The 21,816-nt window shown below is 48.9% G+C and overlaps 1 protein-coding gene and 1 pseudogene across 1 annotated transcript in view; one reads left to right on the forward strand and one right to left on the reverse strand.

The window, feature by feature from the left end:
• The window catches only part of FAM102A (family with sequence similarity 102, member A), a 33,765-nt gene extending 22,126 nt beyond the window's left edge, over positions 1-11,639 (reverse strand). The window contains exon 1 of the mRNA XM_006834806.1: positions 11,494-11,639. Coding sequence (XP_006834869.1) covers positions 11,494-11,639 — 146 coding nt within the window. The remainder of the gene's footprint in view (positions 1-11,493) is intronic.
• A 263-nt stretch (positions 11,640-11,902) lies between these two features.
• LOC102826300 overlaps positions 11,903-21,816 on the forward strand; it is a 62,836-nt pseudogene continuing 52,922 nt past the window's right edge.

Here is a 21,816-nt window from a genome sequence, read left to right on the forward strand (position 1 = left end):
ACCCTCACAGTCAGTCCTGATAACAATTATTCACTATTGTATCACAAGAGACCCGTCTGCATTTCATTGCATCAACCCCACCTAGACAGATTGAATACTACTCACTGGAGATTCTACCTTCCTCCATGCCCTCTGGATCTAGGTTCCCTCTTGAAAGCTTGTAAGCCACATTTCTACAGGTTTTGAACCTATCTAGAACATTCTGGCTGGGACACCCAGGGCAGGCCAGTAGCCTAGGCGTGTCCAGGCTGACTCATGTTAGGGTGGTGTTTGATCTATCAGAGGAAGGGAAGAGAGGTGGGAAAGAGCCCCAACCCTGGGGCCTGTTCCTCAAATGGCTAGGCTAGAGTTATGAGGGTGTTCCTGTCCTCTGAGTCCATCCATACCATCCCGAGGACACCCTTACCCCTTCCTGAAGACTGGATAAATGACCTCCTCTTGGGACATATTGTCAGGAGGGACCAGTCACTGGAGAGGGATATCATGTTTGGTAAGGTGGAGGGTCAGAGAAAAAGAGGAAGACCCCCAACAAGATGGAATGGCTAAGTGGCAGCATTGATGGACTCAAGCATGACAACAGTAGTGAGGTCGTTCTGTTGTGCATAAGGTCGCTATGGGTCGGTACCAACTCGATGGCACCTAACAACAACAACTTAGGGCCTTGGTCTGAGGTACAGTAAGATGGAACAAGGCTCCCAGCCCACAGAGAGTACAAAGCCTGGAGGCAGGGCCTTGTCTCACTTACTGCTGCATCCCCAGTCCCAAGCACATGGTGGGTGCCCAGTAAGTATCTAATGGCTAAATTACTGCTTGTCACACCCCTATACCCAACAAAGGCTGTGCCTAAGCCTTCTTGTACTGACAACTCTGCTTCCAGGGAAGAGGCCTTCCACCCATGGGTGGGCTACATCCTCATACTCTCTGCAGAGTCCAAGGGGTGTGGGGCCGCTGCTGGAGATGCTGCCCAGGTGTTCTCGCTGATCCACACAGCAATCCCTTGAGGCTCCCTGGACTTCGGAGGGGACCACTTGGCTAGAGTCACATTTCTTCATAGGCCTGGCACAGGTTCAGACCTGTTTTCCCAGCCATCTTCAGTGACTCCTGAGATTCCGACCACAGGAGGAAGGGCTCAGGGTCAGGAGGTACCATATGGCCATGACTCACTGATCCTCCACCTCTGTTTCCGACTCCTCTGGGCTAGACTTTCCCTGGGTCAATGGATGTCTCTGCCCTTAACTTACCCCACACATATTCACTTGAGCATACATTACAAGGCAGGCCTGCACAGGGCAACACTGAAAGGCATCCTAACACACCTGCATCCAAACTGCACAAGCCTATCCTTACTCAGGTCCTAGTTGCAACCCTTAGGAGGCTGTGGAGCTCAGGGCCACTTCTCTTGTCATTCAGGTAGAAAAAGGCCAGCCCCCAAAGAGAGTTCAAGGTCAGAGCAGGCAGGAAGTCAGTGCTTCCCTTCCCCTGCTGTACACACAGAAATTCTCTGAAATGGATGAATCTAATAGTCTCCCTGAACGACCGACCGACACATGGATCTGAGGGCAGGGGCCATAAATGTCTCTGTCATTACTGAACCCAGCACCCAGTACAGGGCTCTAGTCATAAACGTTTGTAGAGCGGCTGAACAGAGACAAAAGAAACGGGCCTTTCCTCTCTCCTCCCACTCCTGGATCCTCTCCAATAACTGCCCTAGATTGATACCAATCACTGCCAGCCTCTGCAGAGCACGTAAACTTGTGCCAGGGACTTTCTGAGTACAAAACAGGTGTTAACTCATTTACTCCAACCACCAAGAAAGAGCACATTACCCCATTTCACAGATGAGGAAACCAAGGCTCAAAGAGATCTCATGGTCTGGTAGTCTCAAGAGTCCTCCTTCAAAACCACTAAGTCCCACAGCCCAGCAGTCTTTGCCAGAATTGGCAACAGGCACGAGGAAAGTCCCTAGACAGAGAAGACTGCTGGCAGCAGCCAAGATGAATTATTGCCTTGTCAACAGGAGTGATGCTTATCAGGTCAGGATGGCTCAGGAAAAGACCTGAGGACTTGCTAGACTTCCAGGTGTTCTAGAGAGGTCTACATTTTTATCTGAAGGACTATGGCTCCCAGGCATCATCCAAAAGTGTGGAGGGTTTCAAGGCTTGTTTTGGGCAAAGATATTTAGTCATGAATACACAGTTGGACAGATTCTCAGAATGAACATATCATGTAGCCATCCCCCAAGAAACAGAATATTGTTGTCAGCTGCATGGAGTCAGCCCCAATTCATGGAAATTCCATGAACAAGGGAAGGGACCACTGTAATCCACAGTGTTTTTCATTGACTGATTTTTTGGAAGTATATCACCAGGCCTTTCTTCCTTATCCATCTTAGTCTACTGAAAGCTATTCAACAGCATTGTTGTTGTTGTTCAGTGCCGCTGAGTTGGTTCCGACCCACAGTGACCCTGTACAGGGTTTCCAATGAGTGGCTGGTGAGCTTGAATCACCGACTTTGCAGTCCAGCATATTAACCTATAGCGTCACACCAGGACTCCATCCAGCATCATGGCAGCACACAAGCCCCCAGTGACAGACAGGTGGTGTCTGTGTACAGGCCAAGTAACAGTGTAACAGCCTTACAGCTAACTAATGGTATCCTCCTTCAGTATATTCATGATCTACTCATAGTTAGCAAATCCAAAGAGAATGTAGATGCAAACACTACTCAAACCCTAAACTTCTGAGTGTAACCGGATTATCATGCCTTCAAACCAAGGCCCAGATTTCCAATTGTGGGCCCTGCCCGGAGGGTATCCCAGGCCTGACACCTCCTCCCTGACAAAGAGAGCCCCAGCCTGAGTGTGTGTGTGTGTGTGTGTGTGTGTGTGTGTGTGTATGCTTCTAAACTTTATGTAAAAGTGGTATCATGCGGTGTACTCGTCTGGCTTCTTTCACACCATGTTTTGTTTGTTAGGCTCACCATTTTAATTGTGAGTAGCAGCAGCTTGTTCACTCTCACTGCATGTCACATGCCTCATTTTGTTTTTCATCATTCTGTTAAGACAGGGGTAGGTGGGAAGCTGCCCCTCTCAGCTGACAGCCACCTCCCCTTCTGCAACCCATCACTACTCTCGGTGGTCCTAATACAAAAATCTGACTACTCCTCCGTGGGATAATGTCCAAGCCACCCTATTCCATCTGGACCTCAGCACACTCGCCCCTACACGTCCTATGGCCTGAGCTGCTCTTTTCCAGCCCTCCACCAACTTATCCTATTCACTTCCTTGGGGGCTTGCCACCCAGCAATCACCAATCACAAACAAAACTCAAGACAGGCTTTGTGTCCCCAGGGCCCAGAACAGGGCCTCACACACAGCAGAGAGCAGGAAACAGCCACTGAGTGGGAGTGGGGAACCGCTGGTGTGCTTCCCCACACATCTGTGGAGAGCCTGCCACTCTTACAGAGGAAGTGGTGAGGAGGTGAGGGCACCTTGCATGCAAAAAGCACCCAGACTTCTGCCTCCTCAGTACTACCTCCTCCCTCAGCAGGCCTTCATCTGTTCTGAGCTGCCAGATTCCTGGCCCTGTGCTGAGCTCTTTACTGGCCCCATCTCAGGTCATCATCACCCCCATTTGATGGAGGAGGATACTAAGGCTCAGCGCAAACAAGCAACTGGCAAGATCCAAAGGCAGAGCCTGGGTCAGTCCACATCTCCCTCCTTCCCTATGCTGCTAGGACCACCCACCCCCTCAATAAGGGGTCCACCAACATAGCCCATTGGGGCTGCCAGCTGCCTTTCAATTACAGTCCCTGAGCTCATGACAGTGCCCAGCTGCCGAGTGAGAGCTGCTCCTGACACAGACTGGCACCTCAGGACACAGAGGTGGGGAGGGGTTGTGCCCCAGCAGCTGGCCACCCAGCACCATCACCACCCACACTGGCTTTGAGCCAAGAGAAGAAAGTCCCAGCCCGGTGGCCAGCCCAGATCTGCAATAAGAAGCCCCGGAGACAACAAGGGTCACTCCTGCTGCAAAGGGCCCACAGTCTGGAGAAAGAGATAGAGATGTGGTCAAGGATTGCAGTAGCCTAAGATGAGGACCCATAAGGAGCAAGGAAGCCCAAAAGAGGCCAGGGAGGGCTTCTCAGAGGGGTGGCTCATGGGCTGAGCAAGAATTCAGCCAGCTGAAGAAGAGCCTGAAGAAGCAACTGCATGAGCAAAGACACAGAATCTAGAAGCGTGAGAAGTGGTCACAGAAACAGAGACAAAGGCCAGGAAGGCCAGGTTTCCCACCACTGAGGGGCCCTGGCTGTTTTTACCCACTCCCCCTTAGTGGATTGCCAAACAGTGCCCCCACCTAAGCTGGGGTGTCTTCTGTTGCCAGAGTGGGTCCTAGAGATGGCTGTATCAATGGCCCTTCCTGCAGGTAGCAGCTTTTCCAGGCTGGCCAGGTCAGTCCACCCTGCAGAAAGCTCCAGACCTTAGCAGCATGTTGTTGAGCAGGTTCAAGCCAAGGGGAGCAAGAGAGTGTGGACATCACTGGGGACCCTTGGCTCCAGCCCTGACCCCTAGAATACCAGGTGTGTGCCTCATCTGTTCCCACCCCTCTGGAAGGGAGGGAGTCATGTGCAAAAAGTGCCCTTTCTCTGCAGCACCCACAGGAGGCAGTTAGCAATGGTCCCACAGGAAGTGCCAGCTCTGCAGAAGGACCACTGAGGTGGGCCACTGGGTCCACCGCCATGACTCAGCCCTGAGATCAGAAAACAACCATAGTGTGTATGGTTGTGTCTGTCATGTGCCAGGAGCCAGGCTGAACATCTGACAGTCTCACTTCCTTCCCCAGCAACCCCATTTCATAGGGAAAGCCACTGAGGCTCAAGAGCTAAGTCCTTACCCAAGGTGGTACCTTAGAGACTGGCAGGGGCAACACTGGACTGTCAATGTGTGCATCCACTCCACTACTGTCTTCTTCAGCCTGACCAAACCCATTCCTTCCCAGAGTACCCAGAGTTCTTCACAGGGGGACTCCTTCCCAATCACTAAAATGGGTCAGCTGGAGTGGGCTGTCCACTGGCTGCTCCCAGCTAACATCTGGGCAGGGCAAGAGGTAGCTCCAGGCCTGCACACAAGAACTGTTCGAAGCCCTGAGTGTCAAGAGAGGTTCAGAGTAAGAACCACAATGGGTCCCCAGCAAATGCTAAGGTAGGCACAAGCTGGATAGTAGCTTCAGGCTGCATCAAGGCCACCACCAGCAGTCTGATCTGGCAGAGAACCAGCAAGCGACTGACCTCAGATCACAGAGCACATCTGGATGTCTGGGGAGAAGAGTGGTCTCCCCACAATCCAAAGCACATGCCAGGGAAGGTGGACAACAAGGAGAAACACTGCCTCACACCACACGAATTCCAGGACTCTTTCTATACAAGTCTGTTGTCTGTCCCCTGCTTAAGCCTTCCCTGGCTCCCTGATGACATAAGGTTCCATCTACACTCTTCACCTTGATGGCTGAAGGTATTACTGCCCACCCCACCCCCCACCCCAAGCAGCAAGGCGAGCGCCCACTAGGTCACCACACACCAGTTCCCAGACTCAACACACCAAATGCCCAGACTCCAAAGCCCATGAGCAAATACACTAGGAGCTCTCCTAGAGCCTAGGCTGGGCTAAAGGAATGCAAGTTAGGAATTACAAGTACTGAACAAGCAGGGTTCAAAGGAACTAAGGGTCGGCCTCCCAGTCACCCAGGACAAATGGCCTGCAGGCTTGGTTGCTGCTAAGACCTCCTGGCTAGAGCAGCTCCCAGGAGAGCAGAGAGGCCTTGGGGAATGGCTTTGGCTACATGGATCCAGATCACCTGGGGTCAGGTCTGCTACCAGTGTCAGGCTGGTGAGCACGCGACAGGACCTGCCATGTCAGCACCTGCCAACAGTGCAGCCAGCTGGCAACAAAGGCCAGTCACAGGCTGGACAGCTTCAGACCTCACCAAGGCCAGCAGAAGCACAGTCTGATCTTGTGGGGAGCCAACAGTTGACCTGGTGCCACAGCCTGGAGGCCCATGGTGGCTTCTGAGGCTTCAAGACCTGGCTCCGCCCACTTCTCCTACCAGCAGGATTTCCCTCCAAGGCCATTTGCCTCCTCATGCCCCAGCGTCCCCACGGACCAGGTGGGACCAAGTAAAACAAGGAATATGGGCATGAATGAGGACACAAAGATGGACAGTGAGGTCAAGAGATGCCTAGAGCAGGCAGGTCCATGTGAACAGGCAGTAGCGAGGCCCCTTGAGTCAAACATTGCAACAGATCTTCTAACTTAAAATAAATGAAAACTCTGGATTCTAAACATGATTTTAAAAACCGTGGAGGTGTTATGGATTGAATTGTTCCCCAAAATAAGTGTTGTAAACCCTAGCCTCTGTCTGTGGTTCTGAGTCCATTTGGCAATTGGTTGTGTTTATTATGTTAATAACGCAGGACTGTTGTTAAGTGGTGGTGCAGCCAGTTCCAACTCATAATAACCTTGTAAAGGGCTTCTGAGGCTGTAAATCTTTGCAGAAGCAGAAAGCAGCATCTTTCTCCCTCAGAGTGGCAGGTGGGCTTGAACTGCCAACCTTGTGATTCGAAATCCAGTGTTTATCTCACAGAACCACCACACTTCCTGAAGCAGGATTAGTGTAACATACATTTTGAGTCCATCTCTTTTGAGATATGAGATTAAACAAGCAAGCAGAGGAGAGATGGGGGAAGATAGATGATGGGACACATGGAAATCGCCAAGGAACCAGGAAGCAGAGGCTGAAGAGACAAAGACCTTTCTCCATAGCCAACAAAGAAAGCCAGGGTCCCCTAGACCCAGAGTTCTAACATCGGACTTCTAGTCTAACTATGAGAAAATACATTTGCTTATTAAAGCCATTTACTTGTGGTATTTCTGTTATAGCAACCCTAGGTAACTAATGTAGAAGAGCAACAGAACCCCGGCTACCTTTGGTATACCCACTGAACTTTCATTTCTTGGCACCTATTACTGCATAGCACGGTACTTCTGGGCAAGGAAACCAACCTGGTCATTTGGCTTTCCAATGTTCTCTCCAGTCTGCTCACTCCCCACTCTCTCTCTCTGCTACCACCTAACCAGGCCAGGACAGCTAACCGCAAAGTTGGCAGTTCAAACCCACCAGCTGCAAGGGTTTACAAGGAGCAGCTGGTGGGTTTGAACTGCCAACTTTGAGGTTAGCTGTCCTGTGATGAGCCTACAGTGCCACACAAGGACTCCACAAGTAGTGCCCCCAAACCTTAGTGATAAGTTATTAAAGACCCAAACTTGCCAAAGAAAAAAGGCGAGAGGAAGGGACGACATCAAGTCACTCAGTCAATTTTTTGCAAAAGTCAGCCCAGTACAAGTACAGAGTGCACACATGCACAGAGCAAGAGAAGCCTGACCCCATCACATCAAGAGGGTACTGAGGCACAGGGACCAAACTAGAGTCCACCCAACTGTGCCATTAGCTCCTCCTGTGAATTAATCCTGAGCCTCGTTTTCTCTGTTGGCTCAGAAAATTCTGCTTATCTCCTCTGGAGAGGACTCACTGAAAGTTAAGTCAGCTCCTCCCATGTGCTTTCCTCCCCTGGCACTGCTAGCCACGCGCATGGGGCAGGCCACAGAACCAGTGCCAGCTAGGAGCAGAAACCTCTTGGGATTAGGGAGATTTCTTCCTGCCCGAAAGCTGCCCTGGTTAGGGTGATTGGAGGCTGCATGCCTGCCTCCTGGCCCACCCTTGGCTTCCTGACTCCCTAGACTTGGCTGGCTCTTCTGCATCCCTCCCAGGAGCCCTGAGGAAAGCCTGATGGATGCCATTTGGATGCACCAGCCTGGTCGCGCTCCAGGGTGTGGACTTTGGCAACTGCTCATTGTGCCCTGGTGCCAGCACATGCCTGGCCCCAAATCCATGGCAGTGACTCCAGTCGCACCCCCACCGTATGGCCTTGGTGATCCTTTTTCTTGGACCTCAAAGAACTTGGCTCAGTGCCTCAAAACTATCCAAATGTGGTCTTTTTGTACCATCCAACCCACTGAAAAGAACATCTGGAGATGTCACAGGGGTCTGCAGCTACTTTCAACATTCGACCAGCAAGGCAACCCAGGGCTTTGGCCTGGAGTTGTCACATTTAAATCATACCCCATGAGTCCCTTGCTGATCTGAGCCCAGTTACTTTACTTCTTTGGACCTATTCTCTCATCTATACATGGAGATAATGCCATCAGTTTGCAGGGTAGTTGGATCAACAAATCTCTGGCACGCAACAAAAAAAAAAAAGTAGCTCAAAAATGTAACAATAAATCATTCTTTCCTCATTCTGCCATTTAACAGCTGGGTGACTTTTGGCCTGTAGCTTCACTTTCAGGCATTGGTGCCTTTCCCGATGGCTGAGATGACTAATGGAAATACCATTTTCAACTCCCTCTCTGCTCCCCACCACCACCACCACCACCACCAGCACAGCACCTGGCATGTAGTATGGGCACTCAAAATATGGTAGCTGTGCAGAGTTTTGTTCATTAGGAGGTCTTAAGGCGGATAAACAGTCCAATGTATCACCTATCCTACCTGCTTAAGCTAGGGAGTACTGGTATGGTACTATGGGCTAATGTGCCAGACTGCAAAGCCATTTGAACTGCAAGGTTGGCGGTTCAAGCTCGCCAGCTGCTCCTCGGAAACCCTATACAGGGTCTCTGTGGGTCAGAACCTACTCCATGGCACTTTATAACAACAACAACCTGCTTAAGCTGGGTTAGGTTGGAACTGTGTATTGGGCTGTTGTTATGGGATCCAACACAGCTGGTGGATGGTGCTGCAGGCCTGCCTTGCTCTCACACTACCCCATGCTGCTACCACTTGCTTTCTGGACCATCTTAGGGAAGGTTTTGGGTTGCGGGGAGTAGGAGACTGGCTGTTGGAGAGATGGGTTGTGAGACAGGGTTCCTGGGCTGAAGGACAGGGAGCGGTATAGGGAAGGGGAAGCAAGAACTGAGGAACCACACTCTCTAAGGCTAAGATTCAGATCCTAGGAAAAGCGGAATCAGTTCAAAATTGGCTTCAGGTCCCAATGTTATTATGCCTTATGTTTCCAGTACCCTTGCCGGCACCCACTAAGTTCTTCCCTCTTCAGCCTGACTCAGATTTCATGCAGGATGAGGGCTAGGAAAGTCTGTTTGGGCTCAGCCAGGTTCGAGGAATCTGTATCTCCTTGCCAAGAGAGACGGGGAGGCTGAGATGAAATCTGAACGCTGTGAGCTGAAGTCTGGAACTTTCCAGATTTTTCCAGATGAAGAAGCAGGTTTAGGGTAGATGGAGAGTCTTTAAGTAGAGGAACAGAACTCCAGAGCCTGAGAGGCCAGGCAAAAACCTTAGTCTAGACCTTGATATCAATTCCTTAGTGGTATCCAAGACTCTGACTTCCAAACACACATGCATTCCCTCTGTAAAATCTACCTGGTCCCTCTAACTGCCCATAGTAACTACAACTGCTACATGGCTTTGCCTGGGCCAGATATGGTACATACAGAAGTTGTTGTTGTTAAGTGCCATCGAGTCAATTCCGACCCATAGCGACCCTGTATAGGGTTTCTGAAACATATAGGAGGGGGCTCCAAAAAGTTTGTGCAAAAAGTCCATTATCCTTTAATTAATTCCAAGCTTCCATGAACTTTTTGAAGACCCCCTGTCATATTACCTATTCTTCTTCACAATCATAGGGATGGGTAGGATTTCCCCATTTTACAGAAAAGGTAGCAGGCTCAGGTAGAACAGGGTAGGGGTTAAAAGCACACCCTGAGTTTCAATCTGCACTCCAAATATATCAACCATTCCCTCTCCGACCTTTGGTGCCCATTTCCATAAAATGAGGATAATAATTTTATGTGCCCCCTCCCTACATACACATCTACTCCACAACACAAAGGGCTAAGTGAGAAGTGTTTGTAAAACGGGGAGCACAGCACCCATAAATGCTTGCTCTTAGAATCAGACAGGCTAGGCAACTTGTCCAAGGTCACACAGCCTGTGAATGGCCTACTGCAGGCCCTACCTCTGGGCACAGCCCTCTCCCAGAAATCTTAGGACCCTGTGTGGGTGGCCCCAGAGAGCTTGCTTCTCTGGTAACTGACAATGGTCCCCACCCCCTCTGAGAAAGGCAGCCCGTCCAAATTCCTCAGATAAGCAGCTCCCAGCAGTGCCTCGCCAGGCCTCAAAGGCCAGAGCACACAGAAACACCAACATCCCCACACCCTGACACACACAAACACAACCACCAGAGATTCCTAAATTTGGGTTTGGTCACATACTCCTCTCCCTTCCTCCAGCAGTGCATTCGCTCTCTGGATTCACACAACAGGTCCCCTAACAGGCCAAGTTAGCTTGTCAACTGCCACCTGCAAGGTCCCTGACAAGGCACTTACTTCCACCCTCTGGGCACTCATCTTTGAGCACTGAGGCTGCTCTGGCTAACTGAGCTCACAAGGAGGCCTGGAAAAGCAAAGGGACACACCAGAGAGGAGAACCAGTATGTCCGGGGCACTGGGCCAGGCCCTGCATTACATTCTATCTCACTGACACTTCACTGTTCTCTGTGGAAGGACTTTTACTAGGCCGGTTTTTTCAGAAGAGCAAATTGAGGCCCCAGAGTGACAGTGCTAGGATTTGAACTCCATTCTGTTAGATTCCACGGCTCTCTCCTGAGCAGTCCAGAGCTGTGTGAAGCTGTTGGGGGGAGGGGCAATCCAGCTACCTAGACGTAGTCCTGGAACGGTGTTACTTAAGCAATAAACTGGGCTGCTGGACTGGCCCGGATGGGGAGGAACACAAAACCCAACTGGTAGGAGCCGCTTCCAGAACGGAGAGCAGCCTCTACGACAAGGGCATTTGCAATGCAAAACAGCAAACAGCCCAGAAAGAACTGGGAGGGCCCAAATCCAACCACCTCCCTCCAGCAACCCAGGGGTCTTCCCAGCCTCTGGTGAGGACCGCGGAACCTGTGGCTGGTGAAGACTCAAATCATATGACAGCCCAAGTGACCAGCTGGGGAAGGACAATGGAGGTGTGTATGTGTGCGTTCAAATGACCTGGAACGCCCCTGCCGCTACCACCCTCCTCTCAAGGCCCAAACTCCGCTGGGCTCACCATGCACGTCTGTAGAAGAGATATACTTAGGGCTGTATGCAGGGCCCCAAGGGGTGGGGCTGAAAGAATAGACCCCTAGGTATCCCACCAGTCACCTGAAGCCCAGCACGCTGCCAACTTCCTCTGTCCCAAGTCTCCCACTGACTGGGCCAGTCCAGTCTTGTGCAACAACCCCCTTATACACACATCATCCCTAAGATTTTCCCTGGCCCCCAAAGGGGCGCTTTCACCTTTGCCAAGTAGCTATATCTTGCTCATCCCTGCCTTCCCTGTAGGCACCAGACTTCCAAAGGGGCCACCACCGCCCCCAGCTCCTACCTTGACGACAAGCTGACAAAATCCCCGCCATCCAGCAGCCGGACTTTGCAGAAGAGGACCCCGTTCACGAAAGGAACCGCAGTCAGCTCCTCCAGGGTAAAAGTGGTTTGGAATTTGAATTTCTTCTTTTTCATCAAGAAAGCCATGGGCGAATTCCCTGAGTCTGAAGCCCCGAAGGCCAAGAAAAAAAAAAAAGGGGGGGGGCGCAGAAATCCCCAGGATTCCTTTCCCTTTACCACTCTCCCTCCTCTAAACACCAGAGTCGGATCCCACCCAGAAGGTGGCGGAGGCAGCTGAGCCGGCGGGGGTCCAGTCCAGTTCGCGGGTCGGATTGCTTCACCCTCGGGAGATCCGCGCTTGTCGGTACTCTGAGCGGCCGGGGGCTTCACCGGCATGTAAACAGAGGGGCATGTCCCAGGAGGCAAGGGTAGGGGTGGTAAGCGGTGCGCGAGCGGCCGCGCTGGCGGGCAGCATCCCGAGCCGCGGTCCCCGGAGAGCTCACACCGCGCAGCCGGGCCAGCGAGACTGAAAGCTGCTGGCCGACCGGTGAGACAGAAAGCGGAGGGCGGCTCCGCCCCCGCCCCGCTGGCGGCCGGGGGAGGCACCCTCGCGGCGCACACGCCCCCGCACCTGGATGCCAGGCGGCCTGCTCAGGTGAGTCCAGTGGGAGGCTGAGGGCACCCCACACACACACACAAGCGGGTGGCCCGGCGGGTACTCTGGGGGACCTCTCGGGGAGACACGTCGGGGCGCTCCGGCCCAGGGTCTTGGGTTCGACGTCCGCAATCAAGCTGGGTACGGTCGGCCGTCCGCCTCCTCCGGGGGGACACCGGGCCCGGCCCCGGGCAGCCTGGGAGCTGCCTCTTCCTCGGTCCTGGATCCCGCGCCGCGGGCCCTGGCGGAGCTGAGGGACCCCTCCGGCCCGGCCGGTGGCGCCCTCCTAGCCCGCTGCCTCTACTCAGCACCCAGCGAGCAGCAGCGCCGCTGCCTGCTCTCCCGACGTCGCCGCCGCCACCCGCCCGAACCCGACGCTACGCGGCGCGACTGCGAGAATGCCGAGACCCGAGCGGCCGCCAGCGGAGCCGCAGCGGAGCGCGGGAGGGGCGGGGCGCCGGCGGCTCAGTCCGCCCGCTATTGGGAGGTCCGGTGGGGCGGGTGCGGAGCAGCGTGCCCCTGCCCACGAATGGCGAATGGAAGCATGAGGCGGGACTCGCGGGAGGCAGAAGCGGCTAAGGGCCCTCGGATTGGTGCACTTCGTAGATGGGTCCGCCTCCTCCGTTAGGAAGGCGGAGGGAAAGGGAAAGGGGCCCCGGGAAGGCAGTGGGAGGTCTCCGGGCGGGAAGCCGGGACTTCTTGGGCTTGGGGGAGAACTGGAGAAGAAACAATGAGGAGAAACCATATGAAAACTATTGCTGGGACGGCCTTCCAGTATTCCTTCCGACTAGGGCTCGGTGAACACCAAATCAGGCCCAGGAGGAAGTGAATCCCATTTCTCAGAAAGCTGACACTCAGAGCTAACCAGAACTACATTCAGGTCTTTCTCCTCAACTTCTCAGCACTGACAAGAAAAGACTTTGTTGAGGAGATGAGTTGCAACCTTGTGACCCGACTTCTTTCGTCCTAAACTGTTATTTAAGCCTTTTGTTTCTTGCCTCGTTTATGGCTCATCTCCCCTACTGGATTAACTGCTCTGGAAATAGGCTGTGCTTCCAGAGCCCTGTACCTCCCAGGCCTGACACAAAGGAGGATCTTGACATATTTGTAGTTGCTTCATGCAGTCCCCAAATATTTAGCTGGCAATCTGGTCAGAACCAGGCTCGGGGACCTAGCATGAGCTCACAGGCCTGCCCTCTCCAAGCTCAAGACCAGATGGAGAAGTAGACACGCAGTAGTAGTAAATCTGATAAATAAGAGTGTAATCGTGGACATACAGGAATCTAGAGGTACACAAAGAAGGACCTGAGGGTGCTTAGAGAAAAGACTTATTAGTGTTACACAAAGTGACCCAAGCCACTCCTAAGATGCATGCAGGGTCCAGGTGAAGATCGCAGATCACAGTGCCTACAGAAAATTTTAAGTACTAAATGGCTACATTTTGATTTGAGAGAGAGGAGAGATATGAAACTGGAATGACTGGCAGTGACCATATCTTACAGAACTTTGTAGAACTGAGTAAGGAGTTTAGATTTTCCCAAGGTCACTGGGGGGGAGGGGTGTCACCAACAGATTTTAAGCAGGTCAATGACATGTCAGATTTGCTTTTCCTTGTAATGTGAAAGGAGATGGGAAACAGATACAGGAATGAGGGGCTGGTTGTGGTGGTCCTGACAGATGATGAAAGAACTTTAACATTAGGGGATAAAATGTGAGGCAGATCCAACTGAGTTTAGGAATGAATTAGATCTGGATATGTAACCAAGGACTCAGGTTTCTAATTTCTTCCCACTTCCCTCTTTCTGCTTTCCCAGCTATATATAACATGAATGTCAACTCTTGCTTCTCTCCGGTTTTTTTTTTGGGGGGGGGTGTGTTTTTCATCATTTAGAAATCAGCTAAATGGAAGACAAATGATAATAGCAGCTCCCAGTTCATCCCCATTCACAGGCAGGGAATGCCTGCTGCTGTTGTTAACTGCCATGGAATCAGTTTTGACTCATAGCAGCCTTATGTAGGGTTTCTGAGGAGCTGCTGGTGGATTTGGACCCCCAGCTTTTTGGCTAGTAATGCAGTATTTATCCTACAGCACCACACTAGGACTCTAACTTGATGCCTGGAGTTTAAATCACTTCACTAAGGTCTTAACCCTGGAATGCAGTTTCTAGAGTGCTAAGATGTGCGCCCACACACTCACTAACCGGCTAACCCTGGCTGAGCCTGCTCCATGAAGGAAGAGTCTGTGACTATCTCACCCCAGGAGAAGATTTCAGAGGAAGGAACCAGCCAAGGATGTCCTGAAGTATGACTGACACCTGGGCAGTGACCGTGAATAACCTCAGGCCACCCCAACAGGAAACAGAGTGGGTCTGACTATAGGCTTAGCACAGTTTGGGCATTTATCTTCCTGCAGCCTGTGGGTTGGGAACCCAGAAAGTTTCCCTTCCCTTCATATCTCAGAGAGGGAGAAGTAGTACCAGGGCAAGACACTGAATTTAGGGTGAGATAGGGAGTCCTGGTGTGACACTGTGGGATAATGCACTGGACTGCAAGGTTGGTTTGAACCATAAGCTCTGTGGTTCGAGCTCACCAGCTGCTTCTCAGAAACCCTATGCACGGTTGCTATGAGTCAGAATCTACTTGATGGCACATAACAACAACAAGGCCTGAGTAGAATTCTGACTCCGCTGGGTGTGGGCAGTGTGGTCTTGGTTTAAGGGGTCATTATGGTATGGGTGGGACCACTTGTCCTGGAGCCAATAGAACTGGGTACAAAGTCCAGTTGACACACCACTGACTACCTATGTTATACAAAGTTTACCCTTCTCTAAACCACAGTTTCTTCCTCTGAAAAATGAGACTGACAATACTAATTTCAAGTCTGGAGGGACACAGAGATCTGAGTGAGTGATAAGCAGGAAGCTCCAGCCCAGCACTTCCATTTCCCCCAGCACCCCAAACTCCCAAGCCTCGCTTGTACTCCCTCCCTAAGACCCCAGACAGACATCAAAAAACTGTACTGAAATCTCAAGCAAGTGATCTGGAGAAGGAAGCCCAGAGAAATGTAAGAAAGTACAGTTGGGGCAGGGCTCCTGATTTGGATGGAATGGTCAAGAGAGGCCTCTGTGAGGTATCATCTCAGTCAAGACCACGGGACCTGGGAGCTCTGTTGGGAAATGCACAAATTGGTATGTTTGTGGGGCTCTGTGTGACTGAAGTAGAATTAAGTGGGAACAGGGAAAAAGGGATGGGTAGGCACAGGCTTGCTCACATGGGCCTTTGTGGACTTGGAAGGAATTTAGTTTTTTCTTCTAAGTTCAAAAGGGAGGGTTTTCGGAGGATGTAAGCAAAGGAATGAGGGTCCAAAATTTGTAGAAGCTCCCTTGGACTGCTATGCAGAGAATGTATTAATTGTCGGGGGCAAGAAGAGAAAGAGACAGGTGAGGAAGTTGTTACATCCATCCAGAAGAGGGTGGCTCAGACCACGGTGAAGCTAGAGCAACAAGGAGAGATGGACGAGGAACACATTTCAGAAAAGCTGACCACTTGTTGAGCAATAATAATAGTTACTCAAAAGTCAAGGCCAAAGGAGCCCAGCATGGACTTAGAACCTTTTGAGTATAAATGATTTCCTTGTGCTTTAAATTCAATTAAATGCCACCAAGTTCTTGATCGTGGCACTGTAGGATAAGCACTGGACTGCTAACCACAAGGCCAGCAGTCCAAACCCACCAGCCGCTCTTGGAAATCCTTCATGAGGTCTCTATGGGTCAGAACTGACTCAAAGGCACATAACAACAACAACAGGCTCTTGAAGCTGAGAGCTAAGTAAGCATAAGAACTACATTGTTGTTGCTTTTAAGTGCTGCTGAGTTGGTTCTAACTCATATCAACCCAGTTAGTATTTCTGAGGAACAACTGGTGGATTTGAACTACTGACTTTGTGGTTTGCAGTCCAGTACTTATCCTACAGAGCCACACCAGGAGTCCAAGCACTAAATTGGTGCTGTTAAAGTGCCATCGAGACCATTCCCACTCATAGCAACCCTGTAGAGGGTTTCTGAGGAGTGACTGGTTATTTTGAACCACCAATCTTGCAGTTCAAACTGACCTTGTGGTCCAGTGCTTATCCTACAGTGCCACACTAGGACTAAATTGGTGGTGGTTATGTGCCGTGGAGTCAGTTCCGACTCATAGCGACCCTGTACAGGGTTTCCGAGGCTGTAAATCTTTACGGGAGCAGAAAGCCTCATCTTTCTCCCGCAGAACAGCTGGTAGTTTCGAACTGCTGACCTTGCGGTTCGCAGCCCGATTCGTAACCACTATGATACCAGATGACTAAATTGTTGTTGTTGTTGTTATGTGCCGTGGAGTCAGTTCCGATTCATAGCGACCCTGCACAGGGTTTCCGAGGCTGTTAATCTTTACGGGAGCAGAACGCCTCATCTTTCTCCCGCGGAACCTCTGGTAGTTTCGAACTGCTGACCTTACGGTTCGCAGCCCGATTCGTAACCACTACGCTACCAGATGTGGGAAAATGTGGAGGGGAAACAATAGAATCACTGGTAGATGAAGTGGGAGGGTTTATAGAATCCTTATCATTACCCTTATCTGGCCCTGGACAGACTCTCCTAAGGCTGTTTATTTCTCTCACCCATTACATCATGAACTTCACAGGGTCAGACACCTTACCCAGGGTATCTTCTTGTCCAGTTCAAGGCCTGCCACATGATTATTGTTGTTAGTTGTTGGCAAGTTGGCTTTGACTTATGTCAAACTTATGTATTTGTTATGGATTGAATGTTTGTTTCCCACAAATATGTGGTGGTACAGTTGGTAAGTGTTCACTGCTAACCAGAGAATCAACAATCGTCCAAACCACTAGCTACTCCAAGGGAGAAAAATATGGCAGTCTGCTTTCACAGAGATCTATAGCTTTGGAACCCTATGGGGCAGTTCTACAGCTCTCCTGTAGCATGTCTATGAATCAGAACTCAACCCTATAGCAATGGCTTTGATTGTTATTGATGCTTTTAATACTTGTGGATATAATCCCATTGGGGAATAGGATTTTCTTTATATGCTGATGAGGTCATATCATGGTGGAGTATGTCTTAAACCAATCACCTTCAAGATATAAAACAAGCAGATTTTAGGCACAGAGAAGTGACCAACAGATGGGGGAAGGTAAAAGCCAAACCACGTGAAGATAGTCAAGGAATCCAGGAATAGAAGCTGAGAGGAGAGAAGGTACCTTTCCCCAGAGCCAACAGAGACAAATCCTCTCCTAGAGTTGTCACCCTGAATTCAGACTTCTAATTTCCTAAACTATGGGAAATTAAATTTCTGTTTGTTAAAGCCACTTACTTTTGATATTTCTGTTATAGCAGCGCTAGATCACTAAGACAGTAGAGCAGAATGAAGTGTTACTAGATCTTGCATCATCTTCATGTCTTTGATATGTTTAAGCCCTTTGTGTTATTCCATCTCACTGAGAGTTTCTTTCATTTTTGCTGACTTTGTGATCAGTGGATGCTTATTTTACCAAACATGACAGTTGATTCCAACTCTTGGTGACCTCACATACAGGATCAAAAGTGCTGCTAGTAGGGTTTCAGTTCATACATGCATGGGTTTATTCCAAGCAAAATGCGTTTAGATTTCTGCAGACAAATTCTGTTGATAATACACTTGTCTTATGCTGGTTGGAGTCCTGGTGTGGCGCTGTGGGTTAATGCACTGGACTGCAAAGTCAGCTTGAACTGCAAGTTTGGCGGTTCAAGTTCAACAGCCGCTCTTTGGAAACCCTATACAGGGTTGCTGTGGGTCGGAACAGACGCGACTGTAGTTAACAATAACAACAATACTGGTAAGGGTGCCTTTTTAAAAAAATGGATACTTTTTGTGCCCTGGGAAGAGAATGATTTGAGGTCAGGACTAATGTAAATCATTAACAGAACTCAAGTGGATATCTTCACAAATCATTTAAGCTTTGCAAAAAGGTTACAGAAATGCTGCCTCACATCAAACAACAGTTTTTAGATGAATCAAGTGTTTTCAGGAAGGTCATGTAAGACCTCAAAGATGAACCAAGACAGGAGAGACCATCAACCTTGATGAATGAAGAAATTATGACTGAAGTCCAGAAACTGCTGGGAGAAGACTATGGAATTAGCATTCATGTGATAGTTAACTGAAGTTGGGATCTCACATGGCTTGGCGTTTTCAATTTCAAGCAAGCATCTTGGCCTCAGCAAACTTTCAGCTCCATGGCTGCCAGAAATATTGTGGAAAGATCAGCTAGCTCAAATAACTGATTTTTCCATCAGTCTTTTAAGCAAGATAAAAGTCAGTGAGGACAATTTTATGGGATAAATCATAACCAGGGATGTGTCTTAGTTTTACAATACAATCCAGAAAGCAAAGTTCAATCAAAATATTAACTTTTGAAGGAATCTTTTGGACCAGTTAGATTCAAAGCTGAGAGGTCAGCTCAGAAGGTTACGGCAACTGGTTTTGGGGACTCCAATGGAGTAATCTCGATAGATTCTCTCTAACAACACAAGATGATCATAGGGTCTTATTATGAAGAAATTTTAAGAAAATTGAAAACTGCATTGGTGAGAAAAAGGCCAGGAAAGAGAAGCCAGGAATGTTTTCCCCTCACATCAGTGGACCCACTCGTTCTTCAAGAGTAGCAGGGGCTGTCCTGTGAGAATTTCTTTGAGAAATCTTACCCCATCCACTGTACTGCCTTGATCTTGCCTCTTCAGACATATTTTTTCCCAAAAAATATAAAGAACATTTCAAAGGAACATGTTTTGAGCCCCTTAAGGATGCCAAACTGCCATTTTGACATGGTGTTAAACAAGGAACGCAGAATTCTTCAGGAGAGTTTTTGTTGTTAAGTGCCGTCAAGTTGGTTCTGCCTCATTGTCCCCCTGTATAGAGTCTCTGAGGCTGTGAGTATTGCTGGAGTAGAAAGCTTCATCTTTCTCCCACAGAGTGGTTGGTGGGCTCAGACCACTGACCTTGTGGTTTGATGTCCAGTGCTTATCCTCTAAAGCCACTGCCTTCAGAAGTGTATAGACCTAGATGGAGGATATGTTGAGAAACAATAGCTTCACAGTTGGATATCTTTGTTTAAAATAAAGGTTTCTATGATTTTGTAGCAGTACTTTTAGGCTTACCCTCATAGGTCAGAGTAAAACTGTTGTACGCAGGATTTTCAATAGCCGATATATTAAAAAAAAATGATTACAGACTTTACTTTTGAGGTACTTCTGGATGCACTGGAACTTCCAACCTTTCTGTTAATAGTCAATAGTCAATAAAAGGTGTTAACCATTTTCACCACCAAAAAAACAAAACAAAAACAAAAACAAAATCCAGTGACATCAAGTCAATTCTGACTCATAACTGCCCCACAAGCTTTCCAAGGCTTTCCAGAAACAGACTGCTACATCTTTCTTCTGTGGATTAGAACTGCCAGTCTTACAGTTAGCAGTCTAGTGCTTAACAATGCACTGCATCACCAGGCCTCCTTTGCACCACCCAACAGCGTTCAACAAATACTTGTTGAATTAAGGGAGGTGTCACCAATGGGACACTATGGAACTATCAAGAAGGATGAGGTAGACATGAGTGTATTAAAGTGGGAGATAGCCCCCCACAGTGGAAAAGCAAGTCACAGAGAAGTAGGTAAAGAATGAGCTTATTTCTGTGAAGACAACATGGTATGTTTCTGCTTGTACAGAAAAGAATCTCCAAAGATTTATCCTAAACTGCTACCACAGACTTCCTTTGGTGAGAGGGCTTGGAGGGAAATTTTCACTTTATTTCAGTGACTATTCTTAGGTATTTTTGGTTTTTATAATAGGATAATAAGGTTTATAACTTAACAATATGTAATCATAAGGGTATTATAAACAAAAGCCCTTCTGTGCTTCTCTATCACCTTCTGGATAATAGCCAAGGTTCTTAGCCTGGCTGGCGCTCAGACTCCTCCAGAAACAACAAATCGGGCTTTCTTGCCTGCCCCGCCCCTTGGGTGCAGCAGCCCTGCTCAAAAGTTCCAGGCTCCCTCACTACTCACCTATTCAAATGGTAGGCTTTACCTTACGTATCCCCCTGTGTGACTTATTACTCCCACATCATATTTGATGCCCATTCCCTGCACCTGTGCCCTCACATTACCAAATCTCTGTGTGCAAAGAAAATGAGGGCTTGGCCTTCTCTTTTCCATCTCCCCAGGGACTAACACAAAACTTGGTATGTACTTGGCACTCACTGAAAGGAAAAAAAGGAGGGAAGAAGGAACAGAGGGAGGAAAGAAAGATGGAAGGGGAGAAAAAGGAAAAGAGAGAGAAAAGAGGAAACGCGTAGGCTGGAGAAAAGTCACTTGCTCACGTTGTCCTGAGGGCAGCTACCCAAGTGACTCACCTTCTCAGTCACCTGACACCCATGCCGCCTGCCATGCAAAGTAGCCTTTCTGGTCCTGCTTGCCAAGGGCAGTTGGTGCTGATTCACCAGTGACTGAGTTTCAATTATTTGCAGAACTGGAATGGCAGCCGAGCTACTGCAGCAAGCAGCTGACCAAGGGCGTCTCAATTTGTGCTGGTTGCTTGCTAATATCTGAGCCAGTCACAAAAGAAGATAAAGGCTCCAAAGAACTCAACTGTGGCGATTCATCCTGCATAAGACTCCCACGACCAAGTCCACAAATCTGCCCATTGATAAGCCAACTCTGCCTTTTCCAACCGAGTCTGACCATCACTCATTGAGAGTAGTCATGCTTCAGAACACAAGAACTAGAGTCAGGTGGCTCTGACTTCAGGCCCGGAGATTACTGAGTCACAGTTGAAAGATGCTGCCAAACTACCTTCAGAAAAGCTTGAACCTGTTTATATACCCACCAAATAGAGAATTACTATATGACACTTACATATAGACCCAAAAGACTGTAAAAGTAAGACTCAAACAAATACTTGTATACCAACATTCATCACAACATTCAAAAGCTGGAAACAACTCAAGTTGGTTTTTTTTTTCTCATTATTGGATGAGAATTGGATGAAGGTACTTCTCCATTTTTATCAATCTGTTTCACACACAAAAAAAGTGCTATCTTACTGCAATTGCATTTCTTACATTAGCATCTTTTCATATCTGGTGGGGCTGTTTGAATTTCTGCTTCTATAAATTGCCTGTCAATATAAGTTACCCATTTTTGAATGAGGGTTATCTTTTTGCTATTAATAAGCTACATATATGTAGTTTATTACATATATGTTTATCAGTCTCTGTTATATATATTAAAATATTTCTTCCACTTAATTATCTTTGGGCTTTGTTTACAATGTCTTCTTGATTCAGAGAAACCCTTTACCAATTCCCAACTATCATGAGTCTACCTATCTTTTAGGTTCTAGGGAGAGAACACTGGCTTGGAAATCAGGAGTCAGGTTTTGAGTTCCTAGTATACCACTGATCGCTGTGTGACTTTTGACCAGTCCATAACCTCTCTTTCCCTAATTGTTAAGCAAGAGCATTGGATTAAAAGGTCTCAAAGGACCTGTCCACCTCTTGGTTTAGAGCAGCGCTGTCCAAGAGAACTTTCTGGCGTGGACATGTTCCATATGGTAACTACTAGCCACATGTGACTATCAA

The sequence above is a fragment of the Chrysochloris asiatica genome, unplaced genomic scaffold (genome assembly GCF_000296735.1).
Source record: "Chrysochloris asiatica unplaced genomic scaffold, ChrAsi1.0 scaffold00014, whole genome shotgun sequence".
Lineage (NCBI taxonomy): Eukaryota > Metazoa > Chordata > Mammalia > Afrosoricida > Chrysochloridae > Chrysochloris > Chrysochloris asiatica.